The sequence below is a fragment of the Sturnus vulgaris genome, chromosome 3 (assembly GCF_052056855.1).
Source record: "Sturnus vulgaris isolate bStuVul1 chromosome 3, bStuVul1.hap1, whole genome shotgun sequence".
Taxonomy (NCBI): Eukaryota; Metazoa; Chordata; class Aves; order Passeriformes; family Sturnidae; genus Sturnus; species Sturnus vulgaris.
The window spans coordinates 37,779,730-37,806,460 of NC_142245.1; the positions used below are offsets into that span (position 1 = coordinate 37,779,730).

Sequence of the window (26,731 nt, forward strand, 5' to 3'; positions counted from 1 at the left end):
CCCAGCTCTGCTTTTGGAGCCTTCTCTGAAACATCACTGTTGCTGCCAGGCAGACTGATCCTTACAGCCCTGGTAAGGCAGACAAGGAGCAGGATAAAACCTGAGTGCAAATCCCTGCCTTGAGTCTAGAAAAGAAATAATTTAATCTTTTCTTTTGATGTAACTATGTGTCATATAGTAATCATTTGAAGAAGTGCTCAGGAAACCCAGCAGAAGTTCAGGTGGGCTCTCTGGAGCAGCACTTCTGTTTGAGAGTCAACAAAGGGGAGCTTCTGAACAGGTCAGTGTTGCTGGGAGCTGAGCATTCCTCAGCACTTTACTGACCCACAGAATCAGGGAGCACCAAAAAGGACAGATGTGACAGATGCCACAGCTGGTGGGAGCCTGACAGCCAGGACAGTCTGAGTGTACTCAGTGCAGGAGACTGAGAGCCCCAAACTGAGCTCTGTGTAAAAAGTATCTGTCATTATGTAGTAACTGTTTTATCCGTGGGATAACAGAGACTCCTGGGTAATGTAGTCATCTGCCATTTTTACAAAGCCAAGAATTTTAATCTCCCATTTTCATTTCCTAAGGAATTCTGTGTATTTGCAGTGTAGTATGCTTACATGCATACCCATATAAATCAAAGGCTGTTGGTGCCTTTTTACACAACTGAAGTACCAATATAAAAAGATTGTGACATATTAAATATGTCCTAGTGGTATTCAAATTGTAGGTCTGGTACAAGAAAAAGTATTTGTTTCTGTTTCATGGAGTGTTGGATTTTTTTTTTTTTTCCTATAAGAGAAACTATCATATTTAATTCAGGTAGTGTTATGATACACCTTCATTGCTCAATTGAGTCAGACAAAAAAAAGTTGGATATGCTCCCAGGCGAGGGCATGCTTGGAAGAATACAGTGGTTTACTTTTAACACTTGTTCTTCACTGAAGTTTATACTTGCTTGAAATGCAAATTGTTGGCAACTTAGTTGGCCAGATACCTGTATTGAAGACAGTAGTCCAAAAGTTTCATTGCTTCTATTTGATGGAGATCAGCTTTTTTAATTTGCAGGTTTGTATTTTATGCTTTAATTCATGTTTGTAGTAGTTCAATTCAATTCCCTTAAAGGACTTTGTTACAGGATCAAAATATTTTTATTATTATAAACCTGTGTCATTTATATTTCTGAAATATATAATATCTGAAGAAAGGACCTGTTTCAGAAATCCCAACTAAATGTGCTGCAAACACGAAAAGCAGTGAGGATGGTGATGAAGTGTGAGTGGCACAGCCTGAACACTGAAGTTCTACTTGTAATGCTGCTGGACTTGTTATGCCTCTTTCAGTCCAGAAAATTGCTGTTGGGGCATCTGTAGTTGGAGCAGGTCACACCAGGAAGAGGCAGGCAGCTTAGCAAAAAGTAGACCTGGGCCAGGCATTTACAAAAGAATATCCTGTTGTCCCAGTGGCTTAAACAGTGTCTTAAAAATTATATAGAGCTCAACAGACTGCTCAAGTCTTCACCTCTTTCAGAAAGCAGACCTGTATCTGCAGGAAGCATACACTGTGATCAGCTTGGCATTCTTTCAAACTGAAAGCAGAGTAGGCACAAGGAGTAGGTGAATTGCCAGATAAAGATAAACAATAATTTGCCACCTTTGGGTTCTTTCCAGCAAGTTTTTGTACTATTTTTCTATAAACATTTTGAGGATTTAGATTTGGGATAGAAGGGGGTTTAGGCATTTTGGACAGAAAAAATACACTTGCATGAGTCACGATTCTTAGTAAGTATAATAAAGGAGAAAAATAACATAAAACATACAATGGTTCCAAAAATCGAGTCTCACAGAGTCTGGCATTAAGGTAAAAGAAATCAGCAGTTGTTCCCTAAAAGGTTGTTTAAACTGAAGCCAAGTGAATGCATTTCATTTGTTTCACATGGGAACTATTGCAAAGCAGTGCAAGTGAGTTGGAGCTGCTAAAACCAGAAATCTCTCCCATGTCTCTGGAAAACATTCCCACTTTAAGTTATGTCGGTTCAGTTCCCTTCATGATGGTAGTTCTGAACTTAACTATCTATTTAGCAAAGGAGAGGGCAAGCCAGCACTGAAGGATTTGAAATTATGTATTCTGGTCTCATGAAAATTTCATGGTTAAAATAAATAAATAAAAGCTTTCCAGAGTGAAATGCTGTGGTTATCTAAGAGGTCATATCTCTCCCTCACTCACTGTCCTCATAATAAACAGCTATTGATTAAATTGAGGAGCCATTTGGTCTTTAGCACTGTAGGTGGGAGGTGGTTTCTGGCCAGGGTTACACTATGGTAGCATGTATTTTATGCTTGCCCTTTTTCACTGCCCTCCTTTTCTTTTTTCCTTTCTTTTTCCTTTTTTTTTTGTGTGTGTTTGATATGTTGGTTTTTGTTTAATACACAGATCATCAGATTTCTATGTGTTTATTTTTACATATTCTGGGGCTTTTTTGTGGGCAACCATTCTTCATTAGAGACTGAACATAAAAAATGGAGGCCCATATATATATATAAATAAAAATATATATTTAAAGGTAAGAATCAGCAGATAATTGAAACTGTTTTTCTTAATGCCAGTGTCTAAATTCAGTTTGCTTTAGATATATAGAGTATTTTGACATAAGTTATTTTTAGAGCCATGATATCAGGCCTTGCAAATTAATATTTTCTTTTGGTAAATTTTCTTCCTGTTCAATAGCACTTCACCCAGTTAAGAGTTTGTGTGTGCCATTATAATAGATTCAAAAGACAAATAGTAAGCTATTGATCAAAGAACTCCTGGCAGAGATAAATCCAGTCTTAAACCTGCATAAACTGGCTTGTTGAATTTAGCTTGGCTATTTATACTGTCCCATCGTGCTGTGTTTAGAGCTAAGGGTTTGGTGACAGGAGTTGAAAGTCTGTGATCTGCTTTAGCTTGGAGGATGAGATGTGCTAAATGAAACATTAAAGAGTTCTTCTGTGCTTTGTTCTGTCCTAATGCAAGTTGTCAGGGGCTTTTTGTTGTCTGGGGTTTTTTGCTGGCAAAAGAATAAATTTATTTTATCATAAACCCAGTCATTTGTGAATACTTTAAACTAGAGCAAATATTTTCTGCGGTTACATTAAAAATAGCATGTCCTAGGGGCAGAGGAAGCAGCTGTGTAAAAGTATCTGCCTATTGGTACATTTTCAGGATTTCTATTAATGATACAAAGTCAGTGGAAATGACATCCATTACATATTTGTCCAAACAAGTGGAGAAGAAAAATAAACAGTGTGGTGCTAGAGAATCCATTAGAGTTGTGTGTGTCTGCCTGTCTTTGCTAATCAGAGGAGCTGATATCTATATTCTACCCACAGTTACTTCTGTAACACATATATATCACACTGATAAGCACTAAGACAGGGAGGTTTGCCTGCCTGTTATATGTTCCTACTCATCTTTACTGTTTTGTGATTCATATATGTGCAGATAAAATTTGCATGCTCTGAAGGATACATACTGGTTTTTAAAACAATCCTTTCTTCATGAAAGAAGCAAAACTAGGCTTCTACTGAGTAGATAACTTCATTCCTTTAAGAGCCATAAATATTTTTCTCTGCAATAATGCAGAGAAATTTTCCCAAAGGGGAAGATGGCTGTAAATAAAGTGGGTGATGTGAAAGTCTTTATTAATGCTTATGCTGTTATATTCAGCAAATGCTACTCTGCTATGCCATAGGTTACAATTTTTCCTCCATAGATTTTTGTTTACATTTACTGTTACCATACAATTTGAGCCAGGACTGTATATTAAGGTACTAAAAATGAATATAGCATGTGGTAATTCGTTCAGTACCTTGTTAGCACTTTTGTCCTCTTGTGTCTTTTGTTAACCTTTGTTTTCCAGGTATCTTGTAAATTTCTTTCTGTGCAGGTCCATTACAACACAAATTAAAAATGGCAATTACAAAATATTGTATATTATCATTACATTTCATTAGTATTTTAAAAATTACTAAATCTCACTTTTCTATGTAAAAATATCCATACTAGGAGTGAAGGAGTCTCCAGTGTTAGTGATTTTTGTGCACTGCTTGTCTCTCGTAGTTTTGGATATGGCTCGACACGTTCCCCTGTACCGAGCTCTGCTAGAACTGCTCCGCGCTATCGCCTCTTGCACATCGATGGTGCCGTTACTGCTTCCTCTGTCAGGAGAAAGCAGTGAAGAGGAGGAAGAGCAGTTGGAGTCACAAGCTTCTGTTGGGACCTTGCTGGCTAAAATGAAGACCTGTGTAGATACCTATACCAACCGACTGAGGTAAGCACTTTTATCAGCCCTGTCCTTCATTTAAACTCTATTGTGTGGTGGTGCTTTAGGAATGGTACTCCTCAATTTAGGGCTCCAAAACACGCTGCCTCTTGCTGGTTCCTACCTTCCCCTCCCCTGTGCTGGGCTGGAGAGGAGAATTGGAGGCACAAAAGGTAAAAATCCCGGGTTGAGATAAGAACAATTTACTGGAAGCAGCAGTGAGAGAAGAGAATAAACAGCAACAATATTAACAAAAGTGTACACAAGAAAGAGTGATTCACATGCAGAAATGCTCACCACGGAGCTCAACCCAACTGCACATACACCATCCTGACCCCTCCCTCCAGCTTGGAACAGGCATTGTCCAGCTGCTCCCTCTGGTGTGGAACTGGCACCACCCAACTGCTCCCTCCACCACACTTAGTCAGCCAGAAGAAGCCCCTTCTTCCCAGAGGAGAGTCCCTTTCCCCTACCCCAGCAATGGTCTGAGAGGGTATAGAATGGGTCCTGACTTTGCCTTCTCTGGGATACTGCACAAATGAACCCTGTTGTGGCTGGAACAGGACATGTGTTTTTACTTATTATGAAACTAGAAGTGAAAGAAGATTGAGTTCTGTATATTTCTCTGAATGGATGATGCCATCCAGAGTGAGAATATACCATCTGTTTGATCTAGATTTGTATTTGTATGTATCTGTCTGGTTTACTGTACTATTTACAGAGAATGGTTTTGGTATGACAGATGTAAGCTGGTAGATTTGCATACTCTTGTCATTTCATTGGTAGGTATCAGTGTTGCAATACAAATTTTCATTTCTTCATTTTAATAATTTTCTACTTCCAGTAACTAGTTGGTTTCTTGATTCTGTTTACTTGCTTCGAATTTAAAGACAGCTTTTTAAGGAATAAATAACCTGTCCTCTGCAAAATTTAGTGCTGTCCCTAAGCATATGCTGAAACATTATGGGAAGAAGGTAAATAAAATGTCAGGAAAAGGTGTGTGGAGAATGTTCTTTCTCCCACTATTAACTCGGAATATTTGCCAACTATTACCTGAAAAACGTTTTGAGAAGGAATTTCATTACTGGGACTCTTTCTAGTACCTCTTGATGAACTGGACTTTACCTATCAATTGCTCCAATCCTTCTTGACTGAGATTGCAAGTCTTGCTTATCAAACATATAAGGTACCCGTAGTGAGATATTTATGTATATATATATCTCATAGTATATGTAATCTTAAAATAGGAAATATATTTGGCTTCTGCATCATCCATTTCCAATACCTGTGTATGTAATTCTCCACCAGAATTGCTGACTGTTTTTTCTTTGCTAATCTGATCATCTGTTAGCCTCGGATTTAATGGCCATGGAAACCTGTATCTTCTCATGTCACTTCCCCAGGCTGAAGTCTAAAAAGTAGTTTTGTGAGAATGGTGCATGACTACTGTTCATAAGCTCTTTTCAATTTCATAAAATAAATGCAATATGAGTAGTTCTTCAGTGCCAGCTTAGGATCTGGAAGCAAAGAAGAATTCTAGAATCACAATTATTTTAATATTAGATGGATTTGATAAGAATTACATTATCTATAAATTTTTCTTGCGTTATTTTGTTAGACCAGCACAAAAGGAAAGCTTGTCTCTTACTGGGTGGTTTAAGCATAGTGCTGTTTGTCTTTGAAGCAGGGAATAGGCAAGGATGGAAACACCAACAGCCTGAGCAGCCTGGAGTCACTGAGGTGGAAGGTTTGAATTCTCAGCATTTTAGTTGAAGGTGTGCCAAAAATATAGCAAGTATTGGCATGGATTTCTTAAATGGGACAATCTGCTGTTCCTTTTAGGTCAAATTGGCAGAACAACAACCCAAAATTATGGGTTCTAGTTTCAAAGGCAAAACATCGCATCTTGCATGTCTGCCAAATGTCATCTCCATGTTGGACTGGGAGTGTCCACTTTGATCCAGAATTGAAGGGGAACAGGTGTGGTTTTGGTCTTCAGTTAGCATTGAATTTCCTTTACTTTCAAAGGCCACATTATTCTGTTAGAAAATTGGGAAATGTCTGGATAATGGAGAAGACATTTAGGTATGAGATGATTTCTCATGATTGTTTGAATGCTAGTGAGTCAAAGCCATCAGTGATGGGAGAGCAGTCAGGCTGGTGTAACAAGTTGCCACAGGGCTGAATTTGAGACATGAGCTTGCTGTGATGGCTGAGCCCTTTGCTGCAGAGCTGCTGATGTGTGGCAAAGCAGGCCCATTGGAACCAATGTCTGCTTGGTGAGCTTCATGGCAAATGGTTATTCTGGCAAAATGGGATGGTGGCTCATTCGTCTAGCAAGCTTACCTCTAAAATTCCTAACTATTCTTCATGGGGATGTTGGAATAGAACAAGGTGGGCTTGAGGCATTTTCTCTGCTATGGCTTTTCATTGTCTTCACTGCTATTTTGGAGAACTTCTATGTGAAAGAGTGCATTTTGCAAACAAAAATTGTTTTCTTTAGAACTGGGCCCCAAGGATCAAGGCCTAATTTGTTTTAATTTATTTTTCTTTAAAAGACATTTATCAGTTCCTTGTGCTGCATGCTGAAGCTCACATTTTGAGTTGATGGCTGTCTGCAGGGAGCAGTCCTGCAGAGTCGGGTTTGCAATGCTTCCATTTAATGTCTGTAAACAGTGCTTCAAGCCCCAGGATGGGGTAGGTGGAGACATCTGGGAGGAGGTTACCAGCTTGCACCAGTGGTCATTTGAAAAGTCACAGTCCTTTGCTTGTTTTGCCTGATTTCGAGAGATTTGTTTAAGGTGTGAATTACTGGAAGGAACAAATGCAGAGACCAGGAGGGCTATGGTTGCAAACCCAGACTAAGAGTGAGCAACATCATGCTGTAAGCACTGTCCCTGTGGTGCACAGGGGCTGAATGGTTCACTGGCTGTACTCTCTGAATGCTTTGATAAGGGTATCATTCTGTATCATCACATTTACTTCCAAGTACCAGGCACGGGTGAGTAAGTATTAGTATTGACTTTGAAAATTAAAGTTGCCTTGGGTGTGTATAATTCATTATTCATTTAGCACAGCATAAAGAGAAGGCTGTCATCTTCTAGCACAAGCTAAATTAATGGCTTAAATTATTAGCATGTACACTGCTGTCTCTTCTAGCAAATATATTAGTGACTGTCATCCCTTTAAATATGAGTTGACATTTTATCTGCTTTTTCTTCAGTGGCTGAAAAACTGTATGGGGAAGTTTCTGTGTCTAAATTAAATATTTGGCTTCTCCTTCACTCTTGAAATCATAACATTTAGATAAAGGTTTTTCCTGCATTAAAGCTCAGGAGTTAGTTAAACTGTTAGCTATCTGCATACACAAATTCCTATGCAGGCTGATAGAGTGCAAGGAAGGAGCTGAAGCATCTTACTGTCTTCATGACTTCACTTTTGGTATTTCATCTCCTCCTTCCCAGAGTATTGAAGGAGCCATAAAGTTCCCAGCAACTGCTTGTCTCAAGCTGGGACCCTGCTGGTGCCTCTGGGTCACCAGTGACCCAGTGTGGGACACACAGCTTGGAGAGAGAGTGAATCCAGGCAGGACTGCAGCAGTGGAGATGACAGCAAGAAGGGAGAATGGTATTTTTTCAGCTAATAGTGTGCTTTGCCCACATTATGCTCACAAATGGCAGAGTAGTCATCAAGTTGCTTTTCTCATGTGTGCACAAAGCAGTGCCACATGTTTCAGGTCACAATGAGAAATAGTTTATGGGTTATCATCTTCAGTGAAGCTGTAATTTTGACCTTGGAGGACTCCAAGATTGAATCTGACTGACCAAGGAGTTATTTTGCAGGGTCCATAGAGCAGCCACAAGGCTACAGCAGGCTCATGGAGGCCTGCTGACCTTTCTGAGGGACTGGGACCCTCATAGTGACTGATCTTTATTAACTTTGTGTGTTCTGAGATTCCCCAGTGCATTGGTGATACGTGAAACCCTTTGAACTTTTTCATAGGCTTTGAATAAGATTTTTGTCTCAGCCCTTTTATAAGCATACAGTTTAGGGAACAAAATGGGCTTTTAGATTTCCAGACCAGGATGGGTTTTTTTGCATGAGGGAGATGGGTATAGAGACCAGATTCACACCTCTGTAAGATTTTTATCGTATAATGCACCTTTAATGTAATTTTTAAATTGCATTATTTAATAGCCATGATAAACATGTTTCAAGGATATGTTTTCAGAAAGGGCTGCTGTGGTCTTCTAATGTAAAAGAAACATAAAATGAAGTGTAATAGTTCATGTCTGCAGTGATGTTCAGTTCTATCTCGCATCACAAAACTCTTGTGAGCTTTAAAAATTATCATCAGTGTGAGAATACACATGGCTAGGGAAACTGTGACAGATTTTCCTATCTAGAGTCTAGGGAATTACTTGATTTTCCATATGCTGATTGTAAATAAACTGAGAAACTGTAAAGTACTGTTAAATTTCTCCAGACATTTGTGATTAATGCTAAAGTAAAGAATAAAATAATGAGACAGATGTCTACAAGAGAGCTGGAGAAGGACTTTCTACAAAGAACATGCAGTGACAGGACAACAGGGGATGGCTTCAAATGAAAGAGTAGGTTTGGATTAGATATTAGGAGAAAGTTCTTTGCTCTGAGGGTGGTGAGGCACTGGTACAGGTTGCTCAGAGAAGCTGTGGATGCCTCATTCCTGGAGGTGTTCAAAGCCTCCAGGAGAGAGGAGCTCTGAGCAACCTGGTCCAGTTTAAGGTGTACCTGCCCAGAGCAGGGGAGTTGGAACGAGGTGATCTTTAAGGTCCCTTCCAACCCAAACCATTCTGTGATCTCACAAACTGTGCAAGATGGATCACACTAACATGGTGTTCTTTTGAATCAAATGAAGGTAGGAAGACAAAATGGGGGCAGAAAAAATTTGGTGTCATCATTCATAGGAGTCTTGCACACTACGGCTCTGTTAGTTGATTTGTTCCCTAAAAGTGGGGAAAAAGGTTACATTTAGCCTAACTAACCATTAGAATGTGTAAACAACACTTGTGTGAGGAAGCTAAATGTTGATAAGGCAGTATGTTAAATTTTAGAAATTTGTGTACCAGCTATCTTATCCTCCCTAAGAAACTGACTGAAATCCTTGGTTAGGTAGAATCAAGGTCAAAAAATGAAACTTGGATGGGGCAGAGGTGTGGCTGAGTTAGATTTATTCCTGCATTTTACTTCCTAAACTGCTCTTCCACAGGTGTGTCCTGACTCAGAAGTTAGGCAACGTGATAATGTAGACCCTCATACAAGCCCCAGATAACTGCAGTTGTCAGAGTAGAGCTGTTCTGCAAACACGTGCTTTCAAAAGTCTGTTCTGAGGAGAGGCGGGGCAGAGGTTTCTGTTGTGCTCATGATTGCAGTGGACAGAATCTCCTTTCCCTGGTGGCACAGGAGATGTTTGGAGAGTACATTCTCTTTTGACAGTTCAAAAGTGCTGAAGTGTAACTGTTGTGGACAGCAGGGAGAACAAGAGGAAATTATATTATTGGTACTGAAAGTTTGCATTTGACTAGATGTCTCTTTTCCCTGCTGCTTCAACTAATACATATTCCTTGTCTGCTGTGGTAGTTGCTGTCAGTAACTCACTGTGCGTGTAGGAATTTTTAAGCATGTGGTGAAGCGTTTTGCTTAATGATTTTTTTGATTCTAAGACCAAGTAGAAGGAAGAAAACCAAACAAGTAGCCTAAATTGCACTTGTAAAAGCAAGTGGGTGGCCAAAGAGCCACAAGAACTCTGTTTTGAAAATGAATTGGTAAGAATTAATATTACTTTCGGTACCTTCACCAAGCAAATTTTTATTGCTTTTCACACATCTTTCTCTTGCATAATGCCCACCGACATTTTACTTCAGCCAGAATTTCTCCAAGGGTTTTGTAGCAAATAGCTTAAGGCTTTTGCATCAATAGTAGGCAGATATAAATCTCTATACCTTTCTAGAGACTGGTAGCTGCTAGCCTGTACATGATCTTAGGATTGCAAAGTATGAATGAGAGATGCAGCTACTGCTTTTTTGTCATACAATGTTCCTCAAATGCAACCTGGAGCTGGCTGTGATGCCTCTGATTCCTCCTAACTTCAAGCTCAGAATAGCTTGAAGTCAGCCATGGGCTAACATCCTTTTGGAGGAAATCTGGAACAGGGAAAATGGACCGTGCTACAGTAATGTATTTTGTTATTAATGCTCTCTAGGGATATTCTCATTTGATTAGGTACAGTTCAGAGACCATATTCAGTACTACTGTAATCACCTCTACTGAATAGTTTAGAGAGTCATTCATTATGCACAATTTCAGTCTCGATTAAAACACAGAGAGGTTATAGTTGGTAAAATATGTTTGCTATATCAAAACCTTAAATTGCTGTTTTTACTTGTGTAGATAGTTTCTTGGTTTAGTGAGTAAGAGAAAACCACTTCATCTTGGCTGTTGAACTTGTTTGGGTCTCTAAGTGCTGTTGAAACAAAAACATATAGAAATTGTAAAATAATTTGGGTGCTGTTAGCATTAAAATCTCCTAGGTTTTGCAGGATGACAGTGTAAATTTATGCTAGCTCTTAAAACACAGAAGCTTTTAAATACACACATTTAGGTTACATTACTATCAAATACCCTTGTCCTCATTTCTTCTATGCTAGTAAGGACTGGATTGTCACAATCGAAAGACTTAAATGTATCTTATATTACTGTGCAGCTAGCTTCTATCAAACAACAGTGTTAGTATGCACTGCATTTTCAAATAATTAGAAAAAACTGAGGGGATTAAATTGACATTTTGATTTGCAATACTTTGGTTATAAACATCCAATGTAACCTAGATGCTTTTTTATATTTTATGGTTTTTAAAATTATGTTACATTAAACTCTTTATTGAAAGAAAAGCTCTACATTTCTGTAGCCCAGAAGAGAACTGCAGAGAGAGACAAAATTCATGTTGGACCCACGGTCCTGTGGTGCTTGAGCTGATGTTCATCTACATGCTGTAAATTTTTACTGCAGGTTTCCTAGAATTTTACCATTAGTATCTTCTCAGTAATTGTTAGTGTATTGTACAGCAGGAACGAGCACTTCCATCACCTATTTAGGTATTAGTTATTCACAAGGATCTGCAAGGATGAAATGCATATTCATGACGTGATCTTTCTGAGATTGATGTTATAAGGTTTTCTAATCCTATGTGAAGGTGTGCAGACATCAGGTCAGCCTGCAGGGTGACAATCAGGAGGCCTGTAATGTTGAAGCAGAAACTGCTGTACTGGAATCTCTGGCTTTGTGTTCATATTTTCACTACTCACACCAGCTGTACATCTGTTTGTCAAATCAAGGCAGCGTGTTCAGTGTTGGAACTGCTGGTTACTGCATTCAGTGATGGACCTGAAGGTACAGAGACACATTCCATTTCAGAAGGCTTGCTTTAGTCTCAATCCTTTCTCTTTGGTATTTTCTCCTGTTGATGGATGCACTGGATACTGTATGTCTGGTTGGAAGATACTCCCTCATGTTATATCCCATTTTTTTGCCCCATACAGGTCTAAAAAAGACAAAGCTAAAGCAGGAGTAAAACCAGATACTTCTGATCAAGAACCAGAGGGGCTGACCCTGCTGGTGCCAGACATCCAAAAGACTGCAGAGATCGTTTATGCTGCGACCACCAGTCTGCGCCAGGCAAACCAAGGTGAAACACAAACACTTGTATAATTACTGCTGCTGTTCCTCTGTAATGCAGCCATTCACAGATAACTTACAAGTCAGCTTAAAAGCAAGACAAAACACTTCCCTCCTGTCCCCAGCTGCTGACTGATTTTCAAAACAAGGTTGGAACCTTGTGGTAGTTTTAAATGCTTTGCTAAAGAAACAGAATAATTCAAGCAAGTTAGAATTAGAGTTAAATTAGTAACTTACATTAGTGAATCAGTAAATTAGAGTTGGAGTTAGACCTCACAGCTTCCAGCACAATTATGTAGTACCTTTTATTATTATTTTTCTTGACAGAAAACGACATACAGGACCTTTAGTAATAAAACCTTTTGTATTAAAACTAAATGTTATGAATCGGATTGACTTCTAAGTAGATGAATGCAGAGCAAAACTCTGAAACATGGGTTGAAGATGTTCAGAAGACCATCTGATTGTCTAGTAATAAAAACTAAAGGTTAAGTAGCTGAATCGGGGGAGTGCATTTTATAAAGGCATGTATAATCAGTTCCTGATTTTGAAGAGTCCAGGAATGCATGTGGGAATAGCCATCCACACAAGCATGTGTCATACTTCCTGTTTGAAATTAAAAGAGATAAATTAAAAGAAACAATAAAAGAATATTCAAAGAAGCAGCAGCAGTCATGAATTATTTCTAAGATGAGATTATGATCTTTATTTACACCAAGCTGCTCAGATAATGATATACAGTTGTGAGAAAAAGAGACCTAAATGATGCTCAGTTTTGAGATGTCTCTGCAAGAGAATGTAACCATAAAATGTCAACACTTACCATGCTTTTCTTGGAATTACGTAGTTAACTCCAAATAATCATCACATTTTGCACAACAGAAAAGAAGATGGCTGAATACTCCAAAAAGGCTGCTGTGAAGCCCAAGCCTTTGTCTGTTTTGCGATCCCTTGAAGAGAAGTATGTGGCTGTCATGAAAAAACTCCAGTTTGGTAGGTTGAGAAGTGTGAATGTGTGTGTTTTAGAGAGCAGACACTGAAGAAATTGTGTGTTCTGTTGAACAGAATCCTTTATTACCTTAAAAGTTAACAACTGTTTTACATACATGGCCACTGATAATTTTCACGTGAGGAAAATTGTACATCTGTGGTTTTGGGTTAGCAACTCATGCACACTTTGAACTAATAAGAAATGTTTTAAGCATGCACCAGGGTAATTCAAGGGACCAGATAAATTCAGTGATATGATGGTATTCACGTTTTCATTACACTAAAGATTTTTTGGTGAGTCTTTCAGTTCTCAAATTACATTGAAATGTTCGATTTTCTTTTTTTAAAGCTCATATATGTTATTTTTAAAATAGAAAATAATTCAAATCAAAATGTGGTTTTTTATATGAAACTGGAATAAATTTGATTATGTCCTTTCATAAAGTGCAATATATTGCATTTGGAAAATGTGATAGGAATTGGTCCTAACTTTGGCCATAAAATGAATGTGTTACCAAAAATAATCATAAAGAATCAATAGTATCTTATCCAAAAAAGAACTATAAAAGTATTGCAAAAACATGTTCACTGAGTATTTTTTGATTTGTGGTGACAGCATGTGCAGTCACATTTCTTTGCTGTTTTATTTATAAGAGGTTTTCCACACAAGTGTTTGTGGAGTGTATGCCAAGAGTAGGCGTTAAGAAGGTTTGTAGGAAGTGGGAGCTTTTCCCTCTGGCAGCTGTGCTGCAGATTGTGTGTAGCAAGTGATTAAAGAAAACCAGCTCCACTGTAATTTTTCATGGTTCTTCAATATCATTGCCACGAGCACATGAGTAAATACCGTTGGCACTTGGCTTCACACAGGTTCCATTATTACCATTATTACGTGTTTGTAAGTATCGTCACATTCCTGGTGGGGAATAGCTGCTAGCTTTCCGAATTGGGAGTGGTGTATATTTGACAAGTTGCATATGAAAGTTTGTAAATTAGCTGCAGAAATTGTTTCAGCCCAGCATTGCTAATGCTTTGGTTTCTGTGATCACTGTTAACTCACAAAACACACTCTTTTTTGCATTACTGTGATGCAAATTAAACTTTCTTGATTTTAATGCTCATAATCTTTATCCAAGACTAATCCACTATAAACTTCCCTCCTTTCCTGACGCATTGCAACTTCTTTCTCTTCTAGACACATTTGAAATGGTTTCCGAAGACGATGATGGCAAGTTGGTTTTTAAAGTGAATTACCACTACATGTCTCAGGTGAAGAACGCGAGCGACGCCAACAGCGCGGCCCGGGCGCGACGCCTGGCTCAGGAGGCCGTGACTCTTTCAACCTCGCTGCCCCTCTCGTCCTCCTCCAGCGTCTTCGTGCGCTGCGATGAGGAGCGCCTCGACATAATGAAGGTGAAGGAGCAAAGCTGCCTTTAGCTCTCTCTTCAGCTTGGCATAGAAGTGTTCAGGAAGGTGCCTGAAATCTTAGGGAAAAATAGAAATATTTCGCGTCCACTTTAGTTGCTGTCCAGGCATTAATGTGAGTGGTAGTATTTGAGTCTGAGTCTGGTTTCTCAGCAACTTGGCAGGGGCAGAGAGAGCCTGTCTGCCCCAGGAGTGCTCTGTTGGCTGAGGAGTCTTCACAGAACAGGATTCATTATTTTTCAGCTATTCCAAAGGGAAAAGTTTAGTGCTGTTGCTCCATTATGGTCCAAACACATCTTTTCATGTGACCATTGAAGTTGCAGACAGTAGGTATGGAGCAGTACACTGAGTGCCTCTGGATCTGTATTTTGAAAAAAAACAATCTATTAATAGCATGCAATAGGAAAGAGTTTCAGCTCCTGCTGTCTTACTTTCCATTTCTAATCTGGAGAAATTCGTGTTCACAGAGGGCTTTGCTTACCCACAGTATCAGAATGAACAGACTGACAGCCTGTGTGTGATTATGAGGTCTAGTAATAATTCCTGATACACAGCAGGGGGAAATAAAATGCTTCATATAACTTAAAAATATCAACTGTGTGATAGATATGAGGGTGGGGATTTTAAATGTCCTTTTTTTTCTCTCTTTTTAACACTGGTAGGTTCTTATAACTGGTCCTGCAGACACCCCATACGCAAATGGTTGCTTTGAATTTGATGTGTATTTCCCACAAGACTATCCGAATTCCCCTCCACTTGTGAATCTGGAAACAACTGGAGGCCACAGTGTGAGATTTAATCCAAACCTCTACAATGATGGCAAGGTAGGTCAGCTGGGATCCTGTGTCAGATGTAACAAGGAGGTGAAAGGGATGAATATTTTTTCCTTTTATGATCAAATTGTGGATCAGCCATTCCCAATGTACAGGATGAAGCTCTGGTTAACATTGGTCTTCAGACCAAAATGAAGAGGGATTTGCCAGTTTCAAGTGAGAATTACCCCCTTTCTAAATAGTCTTGCAGATTTTTGGAGATCCAGCCTTTATGAGCTGGATTGGACCAAAAAAAAAACAAGTACTGTTCACTGAGAAAAATGTTCTTTTTCATCTTTTTCTGCTAAATGAACCAGTCAGAAATCTGTTTTGGCTAGCTGAAATACACTTTCCATGGACAAAGCATGCTTCTTATCAGCTGCAGCTGAAGGTTTGCCCAGTGCCCTATCTCTTTTTTCCCATTCATTTTCTATTAATGTGGAGACAGAATAAAATTCCTAGTGGAGACTTCATCTCCATTTTTCTTTGTCTAGTTTTAAGTTTTGGAAAATACCTACCTCTAAATTTCTTCCATTTGTTTTGTCTCTTTGTTTTTCCTGTCTTGGATTGTTCCGTTTCACAATAAGATTCAAGAACACTATAAACTTCCCTAAAGTTCAGATCAGTCATGAAAGTTAAGGAATAATTCCAATTTCTTGATAGTCTGTGTGGCAGAAACCACCTTATACATGCTTAAGCGTAATGACTGTCTTTAAAACGCACAATTGCAAGTTTTATAACAGTATTTAAATCAGAAATTAGAGTATCAGGCAATATTCATAATTCTCTTTTTTTCTGGAGCCACTAGAATCCATAGGTTTCCCATGAGGAAAAGTCATCTCCCTTGTCTTGTTTGTTTATTAGGAGGCTGTTCTTGCTTATCTACATTATTTTTATCTGTTTTCCTTTCAAAGTAGTCTCACGGTCTTAAGCTGCACCAGGGGAGTTTTAGGTTGGACATTAGGAGGAATTTTTCCACAGAAAGGATGATGAGACATTAGAATGGGCTGCCCAGAGAGGCTGTGGAGTCACTGACCCTGGAGGTATTTAAAGGAAAGAATGGACCTGGCACTCAGTGCCATGGCCTGGTTGACAGGGTGGTGTTCAGTCACAGGTTGGACTCAGTGATCCCTGAGGTCTTTTCCAACCTCACTGATTCTGTGATAGGAAACAAATTTGTCTTTTAGAATGCTGTTGTAAAAAGTTTGTCAAAAATATGAATGTAAAGTCAACATTCTGTTCTGTCCAAGCAGAACAATTTTGTCGTAATATTTGTCTGTGGTATTAATAATGTCACCTTTTCAGGTGTGCTTAAGCATACTTAACACATGGCATGGGAGGCCAGAAGAGAAATGGAATCCCCAAACATCAAGTTTTTTGCAGGTGAGCAATTTCTTCTTTCTCTTCAAATGTCATTTAGGAGTAGTAAGTTGTCTTTTGATTCCTTTTCTGTAACATTTAAACCAGAATAATCTTCTTCAAATAAACATAAATTAGACAAAAGTCCAGAAAACATCATTGGAACTCTAGGAAAGGAACACTGCTGAGGAGACAAGTTCTTCAAAATGCTTTTTCTAATGAGTATTTCTTGGTCTGGTCTTGAAGAGCAGTTGTTCATGTGTGCAGCTGATTCCTGCACCAGCTCTGCTCAGATGATTTCAAATGTTTATTTTATTAAAAAAAAAAAAAAAAAAAGGACGGGGAGATGACATCATCTCATGGATTTGTCACAAGCTTTTTATGGTGAAGACAAAAGAGGCTCCACGCTGTGAGAGAAGAGCAAGTGAAGTACACTAGTGCATACTGTAGCCTTCCTCCTCCTAAGGGTGCAGGTGAGCTGAGTAGAGGAATAAAGATAAAAGGAATGGAAGTGCAGCTATGCTGTGTTCAATAACAATTAGTGTTACATTAGAGCAGAATTTATTAGGGCACACAGTCCTTACAATTTTCAGCTTTATTTCACAGACATGCACTGACTCACAAGCAAAGACATTAAGTAAAAGTAAAGCCTGCAATGGCTTCTTTCCTATGGCAGTTTACTGAATTTATTCCGAGTTTTGGAGTAATTATTATGTAGCAGAAGGTACAATCTCTGTTCCAAATCCTAGAAGACTGCACAGCTTCAGCATAATAGAATTACTGCCTTCAGCAGAACAGATTTCAGCTTGTTCAGGGTTTGGCCCTGGAGAGCAGATTTATCAGTCTCCTAAAATTTCAAGAATGGTCTATTCCAGTATATGGAAGTCAGGCAAGTGAGGCAGAGGGCCAGCATGGATAAACAAGAACTCTTGCCTAAGCTCAGCTGCAAAAAGAAGCAAGGAAAGGTGGAAGGAGAGGATGGGCTACTTGTGTGAAATAAAAGGACATTGACCAAACTTTCAGGAGAGAAATTAGAGAAACTAAAGCTCAGATGGCACTGAAAATATTGAGGGTTATAAAGACAAACACGAAGAGCTTTTCTTAAGTATGATGGCAGCAAAAGAACACATTTTCCTTAGGCTTCCAGCTGCTCAGTGGGGCAGGAAACCTATTGGCAAGGGCATGGAAAAGGCAGAGGTCATCTCTGCCTCACTCTTAGGGGTAAGACTTAAGACTTGATTTCTCTTGTCCCTGAGCCCTCACTAGGGAGGTCTGTGAGAACGAGGAATTGCCCACAGTAGAGGAAAGACTACTGAGGCTGCTTGGACCCACATGCTCCTGGAACCAAACCCTGTGAATCCAGGGGAGCTGAGGGAGCCACTGGTATCAGTGCAAAGCTATTAGGTCTCATCTTCGGGCACAACAATTAAGGGAACTTCAAGATCAGCAAGAGAGAGGATCACATTGGGATCTCCCAAGGTCCAGATTCTTAAGACATGAACTGCAATTTTGGACTTCAACTATAAAATCAGTGTAGAAAGGTACAGGTATTTAGGAAGTCTATTTTCATTAAAGTCCTTTTTCTTACATTAAGATGTTAGATTTGATTGTTAGAAATCACATGCAGCATAGAAGTTTATAATTTAAAACTTTTTTCCAGTGTTTCATTTTGAGAATAGTAAGAAAACTGCTGGAAAAAGTCCCATCCCCACCATACTGGGAGAAACACTTTACAACTATAAAATGGAAAACAGCTGTAGGACTAAAATTGCTTGGAAAGAATTAAGCACTACATGTTTTTTCTGGCTCAGAGATTGAACTGTTGTCAGACCACCCAAAATACTTCAGAAATTAATTTTTATTACCCAGCAAAACTGGAAGATCAGTGTAGAGTTTTTCATTCATTACAATTATAATTCAAAGTATTGACTGCTTATTCAGGCCCAGAAAGTACAATGCTGCAGGGTCAAATTTCTTTACCATAGCTACTTAAAAAAACCATAACTATCTAAAATACAAAATATTTAAAAACCAAAAGCCTATTCTTCTAGAGACATGTAAAAACCAGAGAGATCACCAAAACACCTTTCATACCCAAAGCCTAGGTCCTAAAATCACTCTACTGTGACTTAGCACATTTGCATTAATATTCTGCCTTTTTTGGTATCTATGTGGCCATTTGCTTGATGAAACTGAATTTGTGAGGCACATTCTGTATGTTCTAATGCATTTACCTGCATTTTAAGGTTTAACACTAAATAACTATGGCTGCTTCTAGTTGAGTGCAGGGCAGGTACAGCAGACTGATGGGGCACACGATACCAGCAGCTACCTGGAGCACCTGCCTGAGAAACAGAAAACTTGGTTCATTTTCCTTGTCAGCCCAACAAGGGATGCTGGTTCCCATCTCCCACTGCACAGCTGCATGTCTAATCATCAGGATAAAGACTTTGGTGCCCTAGACTGCCCCTCTGAGCTGTAATGAAAGCACAGCACTACACAAGGGCAGTGCCACGGCACCTAAAGGAGTGAGGGTGTGTTCCTGTGAGGTGCTGATGGCACTGAGGGTAACCTGTGTCATTCAGCTGGCCCTGGACTGCTGCTTTAATGGGAATTACTGACCTGATGTTGTGTCTGTGGAGTGAGGAACCATCACAGAGAGGATGGGAAGCTGGAACGCTTCTGTGCTGGCTTTGCTACATGAGAAACTCCAGGAGAATGCCACAATCAAGCACAGAGCACAGCTGTGCATGTCAGGGCACTGCCTGCAAAAGAGTCAGAGTTTGGATTGCTGCTGACATGGATCTGTCTGATATGAGCTGTACATTCTGCATCCACCAAGAAAAAGGAGGACTCTTGTCTTCCATATCCAAATTCACAAGTTAGGCTGTGAAATTAGGGAATGTTTTAAAGCTCTAAGTTGTACTTAGGCTAGGAGAAGAGGCAGTTCCAGAAACAGCTGCCCTGACATGTGGGTATCTGCACCTAAGTATGCCCAGTTCTGGAAGTACCATTCCTAGGTCTGTAACATATCATCGGCTTTTCACTAATTGAGGAAATACAAGTGTTCAAATCACCTTGGTTTAATTCCTTACAGTTCTGGAAGTTTGTGTCACAGAACTGTAATCCTTAAAATTGTTGCTGCTGGACTTGGTCCTAAGTACATAAGAAAAACTTGGCCTTCATTTAGTAAAAAAAACAAGTTGACAGAGACAAACTTCTTAATACTGGAAAAACTAGAAAGCCATCAAATCATGAATAAGCAGTACATCTACATTTGAATACCTAAGACCCTTACTTATCTGTTTAATTATTTGGGGTTTATTAGGAATAACTGAGTATATAGTTAAATGTCTTGAATTTATATAAGCATCTATTCACATGTGTGCTGGATAGTAAAATAGAAAGGAGGAATATTATTTCCTAATTACTGAATAGTTGGTGCTTTGTTCATATAGTATTGGAAACATTTTTTCCCTTAAGAAAAATTCTGAGATTTTGTTTTATGTGCATATTTTTGTTTTATATATTTGGCATATGACACAGTATGGTTTGTAAAATTTGAAACTAAAGGGCTAAGAACATTCATTTGAAAGAAAAAATGGGAGACAATGTAGATCAGGATTAATTTCAGTGGTTCACATGGCATTTTACCTCCTTTGTTTCTTTTCCATCTAGTTCAGAATTAGAAGAATTAGTAAGCTTAGCCACAGGATAAAAATCAAAGCTGTTGACTGAGAACTTGACAAATACACTTTCTTTCACAAAAGAGTGCAACCAGATATCTCTTCTTTTAAATACTTTCTTTTACTTAATCTGTATGTTTGTTTTGCAGGTTTTAAGTTACATTTGTCATTTTCTCAGTATTTGAGCTAAATACACAGCCACAGGACTTGGTGGTTTTTGTGAGGATTGACAGTGTAGGTTTGAAATCGAGGATGTTCCCTGGTTGCACATAGCCTGTATCACAAATGGAAGTACTTTTGTCATTGAAATGGTTTTGCTTGTAAGGTGAGCAGAGCTGTGTGTATTTGTAAGAATACTTTGGTAGCATGATTTTAATATTTGGCTTCTTCTCTCAACAGGTGTTAGTGTCTGTCCAGTCCCTAATCCTGGTGGCAGAGCCATACTTCAATGAACCAGGTTATGAGCGATCGCGAGGGACTCCGAGTGGCACCCAGAGCTCCAGAGAATATGATGGAAATATCCGACAGGCAACAGTCAAATGGGCAATGCTTGAACAAATGAGAAATCCATCACCATGTTTTAAGGAGGTAGGTTTTGTGAAAGGCAGTATTTCTCTTTTTTGAGCATTAAGAATAATGCAAATATTTGGTAAGATCATGCATGAGATGTCTATTTTCACCTGTGGCAACTGACTCAAGAGACTGAAGTGAATAAGGATGCACCAAACTTCATAGATTCTTTTCTGGGAAACAGGAACGCAGGCAAAGTGGGGGACTGACCTGAACGGGATCTTGGTGCACAGTTGGATAAAACATGGTTCAATCAGCACAGCTCATGCTTAATACTGAGCAGGACCTTAAACATGGCTTGTAACACCTGTTGGTCAGCTCTGCAAAGGGGCACTCCATGCTTCATACTCTGCATAAATAATAGGCAGTATTTCCCCAAGGACCATTAATTTGAAGAAAAATTAAGAAACATTTTGAATACACCAAGATAATGCAAGTTGGAAAAATATCTTAAAAGAAATTCCACAAAGCGTCTGCACTAGAAACCTGTGCCTTCAAAAACAACTGTCTCGATACTGCTAAAAGCAATGCTAACCTTTATGCATTCATGCTGTCTTAAAAAAAATATTGTACTAAATCAAATTGCTTAATTTGTTTGCATTCCTGAAAATAGGCTAAAGCTCACCTGTAGCATCATAGAATAATTTAGTTATTAGGGATTTCTCTCAGTGTCTGTAGTCAATTCCTTTCCCAAAGCAGATGAATTAGATCTCAGGGGCTTGAACATATACAGCAATGAGATCAAGGAAAAAAGAGCTGAAGAGACACTAAGAGAATCTGTATGAATATTAATGCAAAATGTTTGGTCAAACATGAGCCATCTTGCAGTATTACCAGCAAATATTTCCAGAAAGACACATTTTGCTCTGAACTACTACAGCTGTTGCCAGTGTTGAAGTGTGGAACCATCTGGCAGTATCACCTATGCTTTCAATTGTCTGCATAATAAAATATTGAAAAAGCCTAACTATTTTAGGATTATGCACATTTCTGGGTGTGGCATCTGAGATGTTAATCTCCCATCCCTCCCTTGATGTTGCAAAAAACATCCTTTGGAATGCAAAACATTTTTCACTAAAATTACTGTGTCTTGTGGAATGAGAAAACATTGACACTTTGCCTGCATTACAAGTGTTAGATATTTTTATCCGCATGCAGGTGGAAAAGGATGTGCAGTGTATGTAGGGGTGTTGAATTAATGAAATAAAACAGAATTACCTCTTAAATGTTCTACTCAATAAGTAGGAGACAATGATGAAGATAATATCCGGACACATAATCCAATAACTTCTGCTAATAGGTCTTTTTCTTCTAGCTAATGTAATGGTTTCACTTTGGAAAAAGGCATTCTCAAATCGCAGTAAGATTAAATTAATTGAATATATAATAAAGCAGTGGGCTCCCTGACAATAAATACTTCACTTTTCTTCTCACTTGTACAGAAGTGAAGGATATGCAGTATTACACCATTTGGTAACTGAATCCCAGCTTATTGTTACTGCACTTTACTTTAAGAGTCTCAGTAATCATGTGCTTACTCTGCAGCTCAGATTTCACACTGCTGGTATGAAAAAGGCAGCTTTGGAACAATGCTAGATTCCATCTGCAAATGGAAATGCATGTCTCGGATTATCTGAACACTTCTTCGGGAGATTCCCTTTTTGTTCAGACCTCTAGGTTTTTTGTAGGGTTATCTTAGAAACCTTAACAGTGCTGATCAGTTCAGTAACATAAATGCAGACTCATGCTGGAGACTGAGGTCTAAGAACATGGATCCTGAGATCTGTTGTCTTCAAAAATCTGAGCTGTCTTGTCTTCAGTGTCTTAAATGATGGGTAGGCTCGGGAGAGCTAAACTACCAGTCTTTGAGAGTTTTCCAAGCTCCATTATGGATTTAAGAAATGTGTCCAGAATTGAAGTCAATTATGCTTTCAATATGCAGTTTCTCTTTAGACAGATAGCTATTTTCTCTAACCTCCAGAGGGAAAAATTATTTTTCCCATTATGTTGCAATATGGCCAAGAACTCTCAGTGCTGAATAAAATTTCTTTGGTTTTATTGTTCCTTTCACCATTCAGAGTTTTAGAAAACTGTTTAAGACAAAGCCAACACCAAGTAGAGTTTCACAACTTTGTATGAGTATTGATTGGTTGGATTTTTTAAACCCAAATATATACTTGAATACCAAAATTACTCTTCAATCAAATACTGGCCGCCATCCAAACTGGGCAGCTCAACTGCCATGCCCTGAGAACTCCAGTGTCCCCAAAAGTGCTGTCTCTGCCTAAAGCAAAGTGGTTGCATCCCCTCTGAAGCAGCTGCTGTGATCGTTCTCACTGCACAAGTGTGTAATGTTCCTGTGCTTGTACTGTAGTTTCTGCTCATCTGTTTTCTGTTGGGGCAGCCCATGGTCAGTGACAGGGGAGGACGTGGTACTTCTGCTTCCTCTGTGTTTCTCCAGCAAAACAGGGCAGGGAAAGGAGCAGTGAAAGCCTCAGCAGTGTTCCTGTGTAGCTCTGCTGCTCTGAGAACTTTGTGCCTGCGTGTACATCCACCTTTGAGCTGCAGAACACGAGCAGCGCTCTGTTCTCCCTTTTGCTTTTGCTCAGCGTATTTCTGGCACTGGTTTACCCTGCAGCCAGGTAGCACAAGTGACTGCTGAAATGGCAGGCTGCACACAAACAGTGGATTCCTACAGACTGGAAGAGATACCCAGACCAATAAACTCCCCAAAACAGCATTAGCTGAATTCAGAACAGGTTCATCAGGGCTTTTTCCAGTTGGATTTTGGAAACCTCTGAGGACAGAAATTCCAATTTTATCTCCAACAAGGTTCGATTCTGAATTACCTTCATACTGATTTTTTTCCCTTATATTCAGTTAGACCCACAGAGGTCTTGCAAATTTGCTATTGTTAAAGTATATGGTTCTTCCATGCATGTAACATTGGGAATGTTTTCTTGCAGGTCATCCACAAACACTTCTACTTGAAAAGAGTGGAGATCATGGCTCAGTGTGAGGAGTGGATAGCAGACATACAGCAGTACAGCAGTGACAAACGGGTAGGCAGGACCATGTCCCATCATGCAGCAGCTCTGAAGGTGAGAATTCATAACAAATCTAAGTTTCCCAGTTGTCAATAGATGAAATATGTGTGCATTCCACTTCCTCAATATTGTTGCTACAAGATGGATTTTCCTCTAGCATCTGTCCTGCCTATTTTCTCTATAAATATTTGTATAGGATACAGTGACCCCAAGATGAGTTCAGTTGGTTGGAGGTCCTGATATGCCAAGGTTGTGGATTTGATCCCCTATGGGGCATTCAGAATTGGACTTGATCCTTGTGGGTGCCTTCCAACTCAGAATATTCTGTGATAATAGCTTTTTTTGTTCACTCTGATGGTGGGTGGGGGTTGATGATAAAGTTGTATTACAGCCAATTCCTTGCCAGAAAACAAGCTCTTAGAGTAGACAAGCGGTTAATAAACTGTGGTCTGCTACTGATTTACCCTGTTAACTTTAATCAAGTTCTAACCATTATAAATATTGTCTGCCTTCCTAGCCAAGTATTACTGTTTGTGTATTTTGTAACCACACAGACAACAGTCTATATTGTTCTTAATATTTGAGGTTTTATTTCCCCTGAGGTGCAAATCCCGCATTTTTGAAGGCTTCTTTTTTCTAGTGCCAGACTTCCATTCTTTCAGTGTGACTGGTCTTCAAATGAAGTTACTGTGATCAGTATACAAATCTCTGCATATCTGTCTCTGTGACAGGTCTCATCATGAGTTCTTTATAAATTTGGTTTGACTGTATGACTTTCCAAGTCCAAGCCCATTTCTGCTGTGACCCCCAAACACAGACACAACTCAACTGCAAGACCCGTGATGTAACATTTATAGTGATGCACTTGTTGGCTGCAGTTCTGTTGACCACCTTTAATTTTTCCCTAGCAGCTCTTGCTAATTATTCTGTCACTAAAATGAAAGTACCAGTCCTTAAATATAGGGGAGAAGTTAATCCAGATGTTGGAATCATTCATTTAAACCTTTCCTACCTACTCCTCTTTTTGCTTTATGGTGTCTAACCTTGTGGAAAGTATTGTTTTAACTGTGGCCTTCCACTCTGACTTGTTTTTGTATATCCAGCGTCACACAGCTCAGCTGCGGGAAGAACTTCTAAAACTTCCCTGTCCTGAAGGATTGGATCCAGACACTGATGACTCCCCAGAAAAGTGCAGTGCCACAACAAGCTCAGAAGAGACCATGTTGCACGACCAGGTTAAACCCAGCAGTAGTAAAGATGTCCCCACTGATTTCAAGTCATGAGTTGCATTGACATGGACTTTGTAGACACAACGGCTTTGAAGCACAAGCCAAATATGTCAATATTTGTATGTAAGAAGTTAATTATGTAATAGGTAATGAAATTGAAACTATACTATGCCCTTAAGGATATACAGTTTAATTAAAAATGATCTTTTATTTACCTGTACAAGAGTGTAAACTTTTTTGTGCTTTTATTTTTCAATTGTGAGAACCACTGATTGGTATGTTTAAAAAGTTATGTATACAAAAAATGGATAAATCACTGATATATAAGGGAAACTACCTTAGGAAAGAATGTTTACTGAATGTTTATTATTTTTTTTTTACTTGTAGAGTGAGGGCGGTTGTAACAAAGAATATATATTGGTCATTCTTACAGCTACTATTTAAAGTCAGAAAATTTTCACTGAATTTGATAGATTTTACGTTTGGCCATATATTCATGCTCATATTTGATTCTAAAGAAAACCTCCTGTATACTTCAATAAACGTTAAATGGACATGATCCCTCTTTTATGATTTACTGGTACATTTTTTAAATAAACTGCCATAAAATACATTCTAGCTGAAGACTTGCACTTGTATGACTGAATTCATTGCAGTCAACATACTTAATTTTATGCTTACTAAATCTAAAATGCAGATGAAATAAATGCACATGGTTTTACCTCATGCCAAATTTGGATTTCTGAATTAGTTGGGTTTTTTTGGCTATTTTATGCAAACTGACAGTATTCTAAATTGCTTAAGGGCTATTCTTGCACAAAGTCTTTACTGTATTGAAATGTCTGATTTTTACATACTCAGCTGTACTCTTACGAACTGACACATCACACAGGACTCTGATGTTCTGTGGTTCCTACTGTGTAGACTTATTTCCAGTTTTATACTTGCAGCCACAGATCCCTAACTAAAAGGGTAAGGAGTTTGCTTGATATAATAATCAAGTCTCACTTTTAACATAACATGCATTGCTATCATTGTTATTAATTTTTGAGCAGTCCTTGAAGGACTAAAAAGTTAATATTGGTATTACCTCAGACTAATGATCTGTTTTATGATAAATACTATAAATCAGGCAAAACCGAAAGTTTTTTGTTTTCTATTTGTTCTTTGTTAATAAGTATCACGCTGGAATTTTTTCACTTTTTGTTTTACAATGTATTATTTCTAATCATTAAAAATGGCACCAACTGAGGTTGTGTTCTTATGCTGATGGTTCACAGTTAGTTTTAATAGTCCCAGCCGAAGAGCAGTTTCTGTGTTCTACTGACGTGTTATGTTAATCCAAGGCCTGTTCTGATTGTACATACCTCTCAAAATACCAGCTTGGCTACATCTGTGGAACTTCAGGGGTCCTTAGTCAAAGAGCAAAACAAGCAGCCCTGTGCCAGAACTTCTGGTAAATACGTGAAACAAAGAGCTTATGCAACATAGTCCAAGTGTTAGAACTTCATCAGTGTTAAAACACTCCTGCATTTTTCCAGATGGGTATTTACTTATCTTCCATTACTGTACAAAATGACTGTGATACTCCTGTAAAGGCTCCAAAAGC

General features: G+C 38.8%; 1 protein-coding gene across 4 annotated transcripts in view; it reads left to right on the forward strand.

Moving 5' to 3' along the window:
• BIRC6 (baculoviral IAP repeat containing 6) overlaps nt 1-26,373 on the forward strand; it is a 171,078-nt gene extending 144,705 nt beyond the window's left edge. For all 4 annotated transcript variants that reach the window (XM_014876424.2, XM_014876465.2, XM_014876433.2 and 1 more), the window contains exons 66-74: nt 4,090-4,300; nt 11,872-12,017; nt 12,890-13,000; nt 14,190-14,407; nt 15,082-15,243; nt 16,537-16,614; nt 20,676-20,864; nt 23,813-23,947; nt 24,997-26,373. In XM_014876424.2, coding sequence (XP_014731910.2) covers nt 4,090-4,300; nt 11,872-12,017; nt 12,890-13,000; nt 14,190-14,407; nt 15,082-15,243; nt 16,537-16,614; nt 20,676-20,864; nt 23,813-23,947; nt 24,997-25,176 — 1,430 coding nt within the window. In that variant the 3' untranslated portion in view covers nt 25,177-26,373. The remainder of the gene's footprint in view (nt 1-4,089; nt 4,301-11,871; nt 12,018-12,889; nt 13,001-14,189; nt 14,408-15,081; nt 15,244-16,536; nt 16,615-20,675; nt 20,865-23,812; nt 23,948-24,996) is intronic.
• Nucleotides 26,374-26,731: the final 358 nt, after the last annotated feature.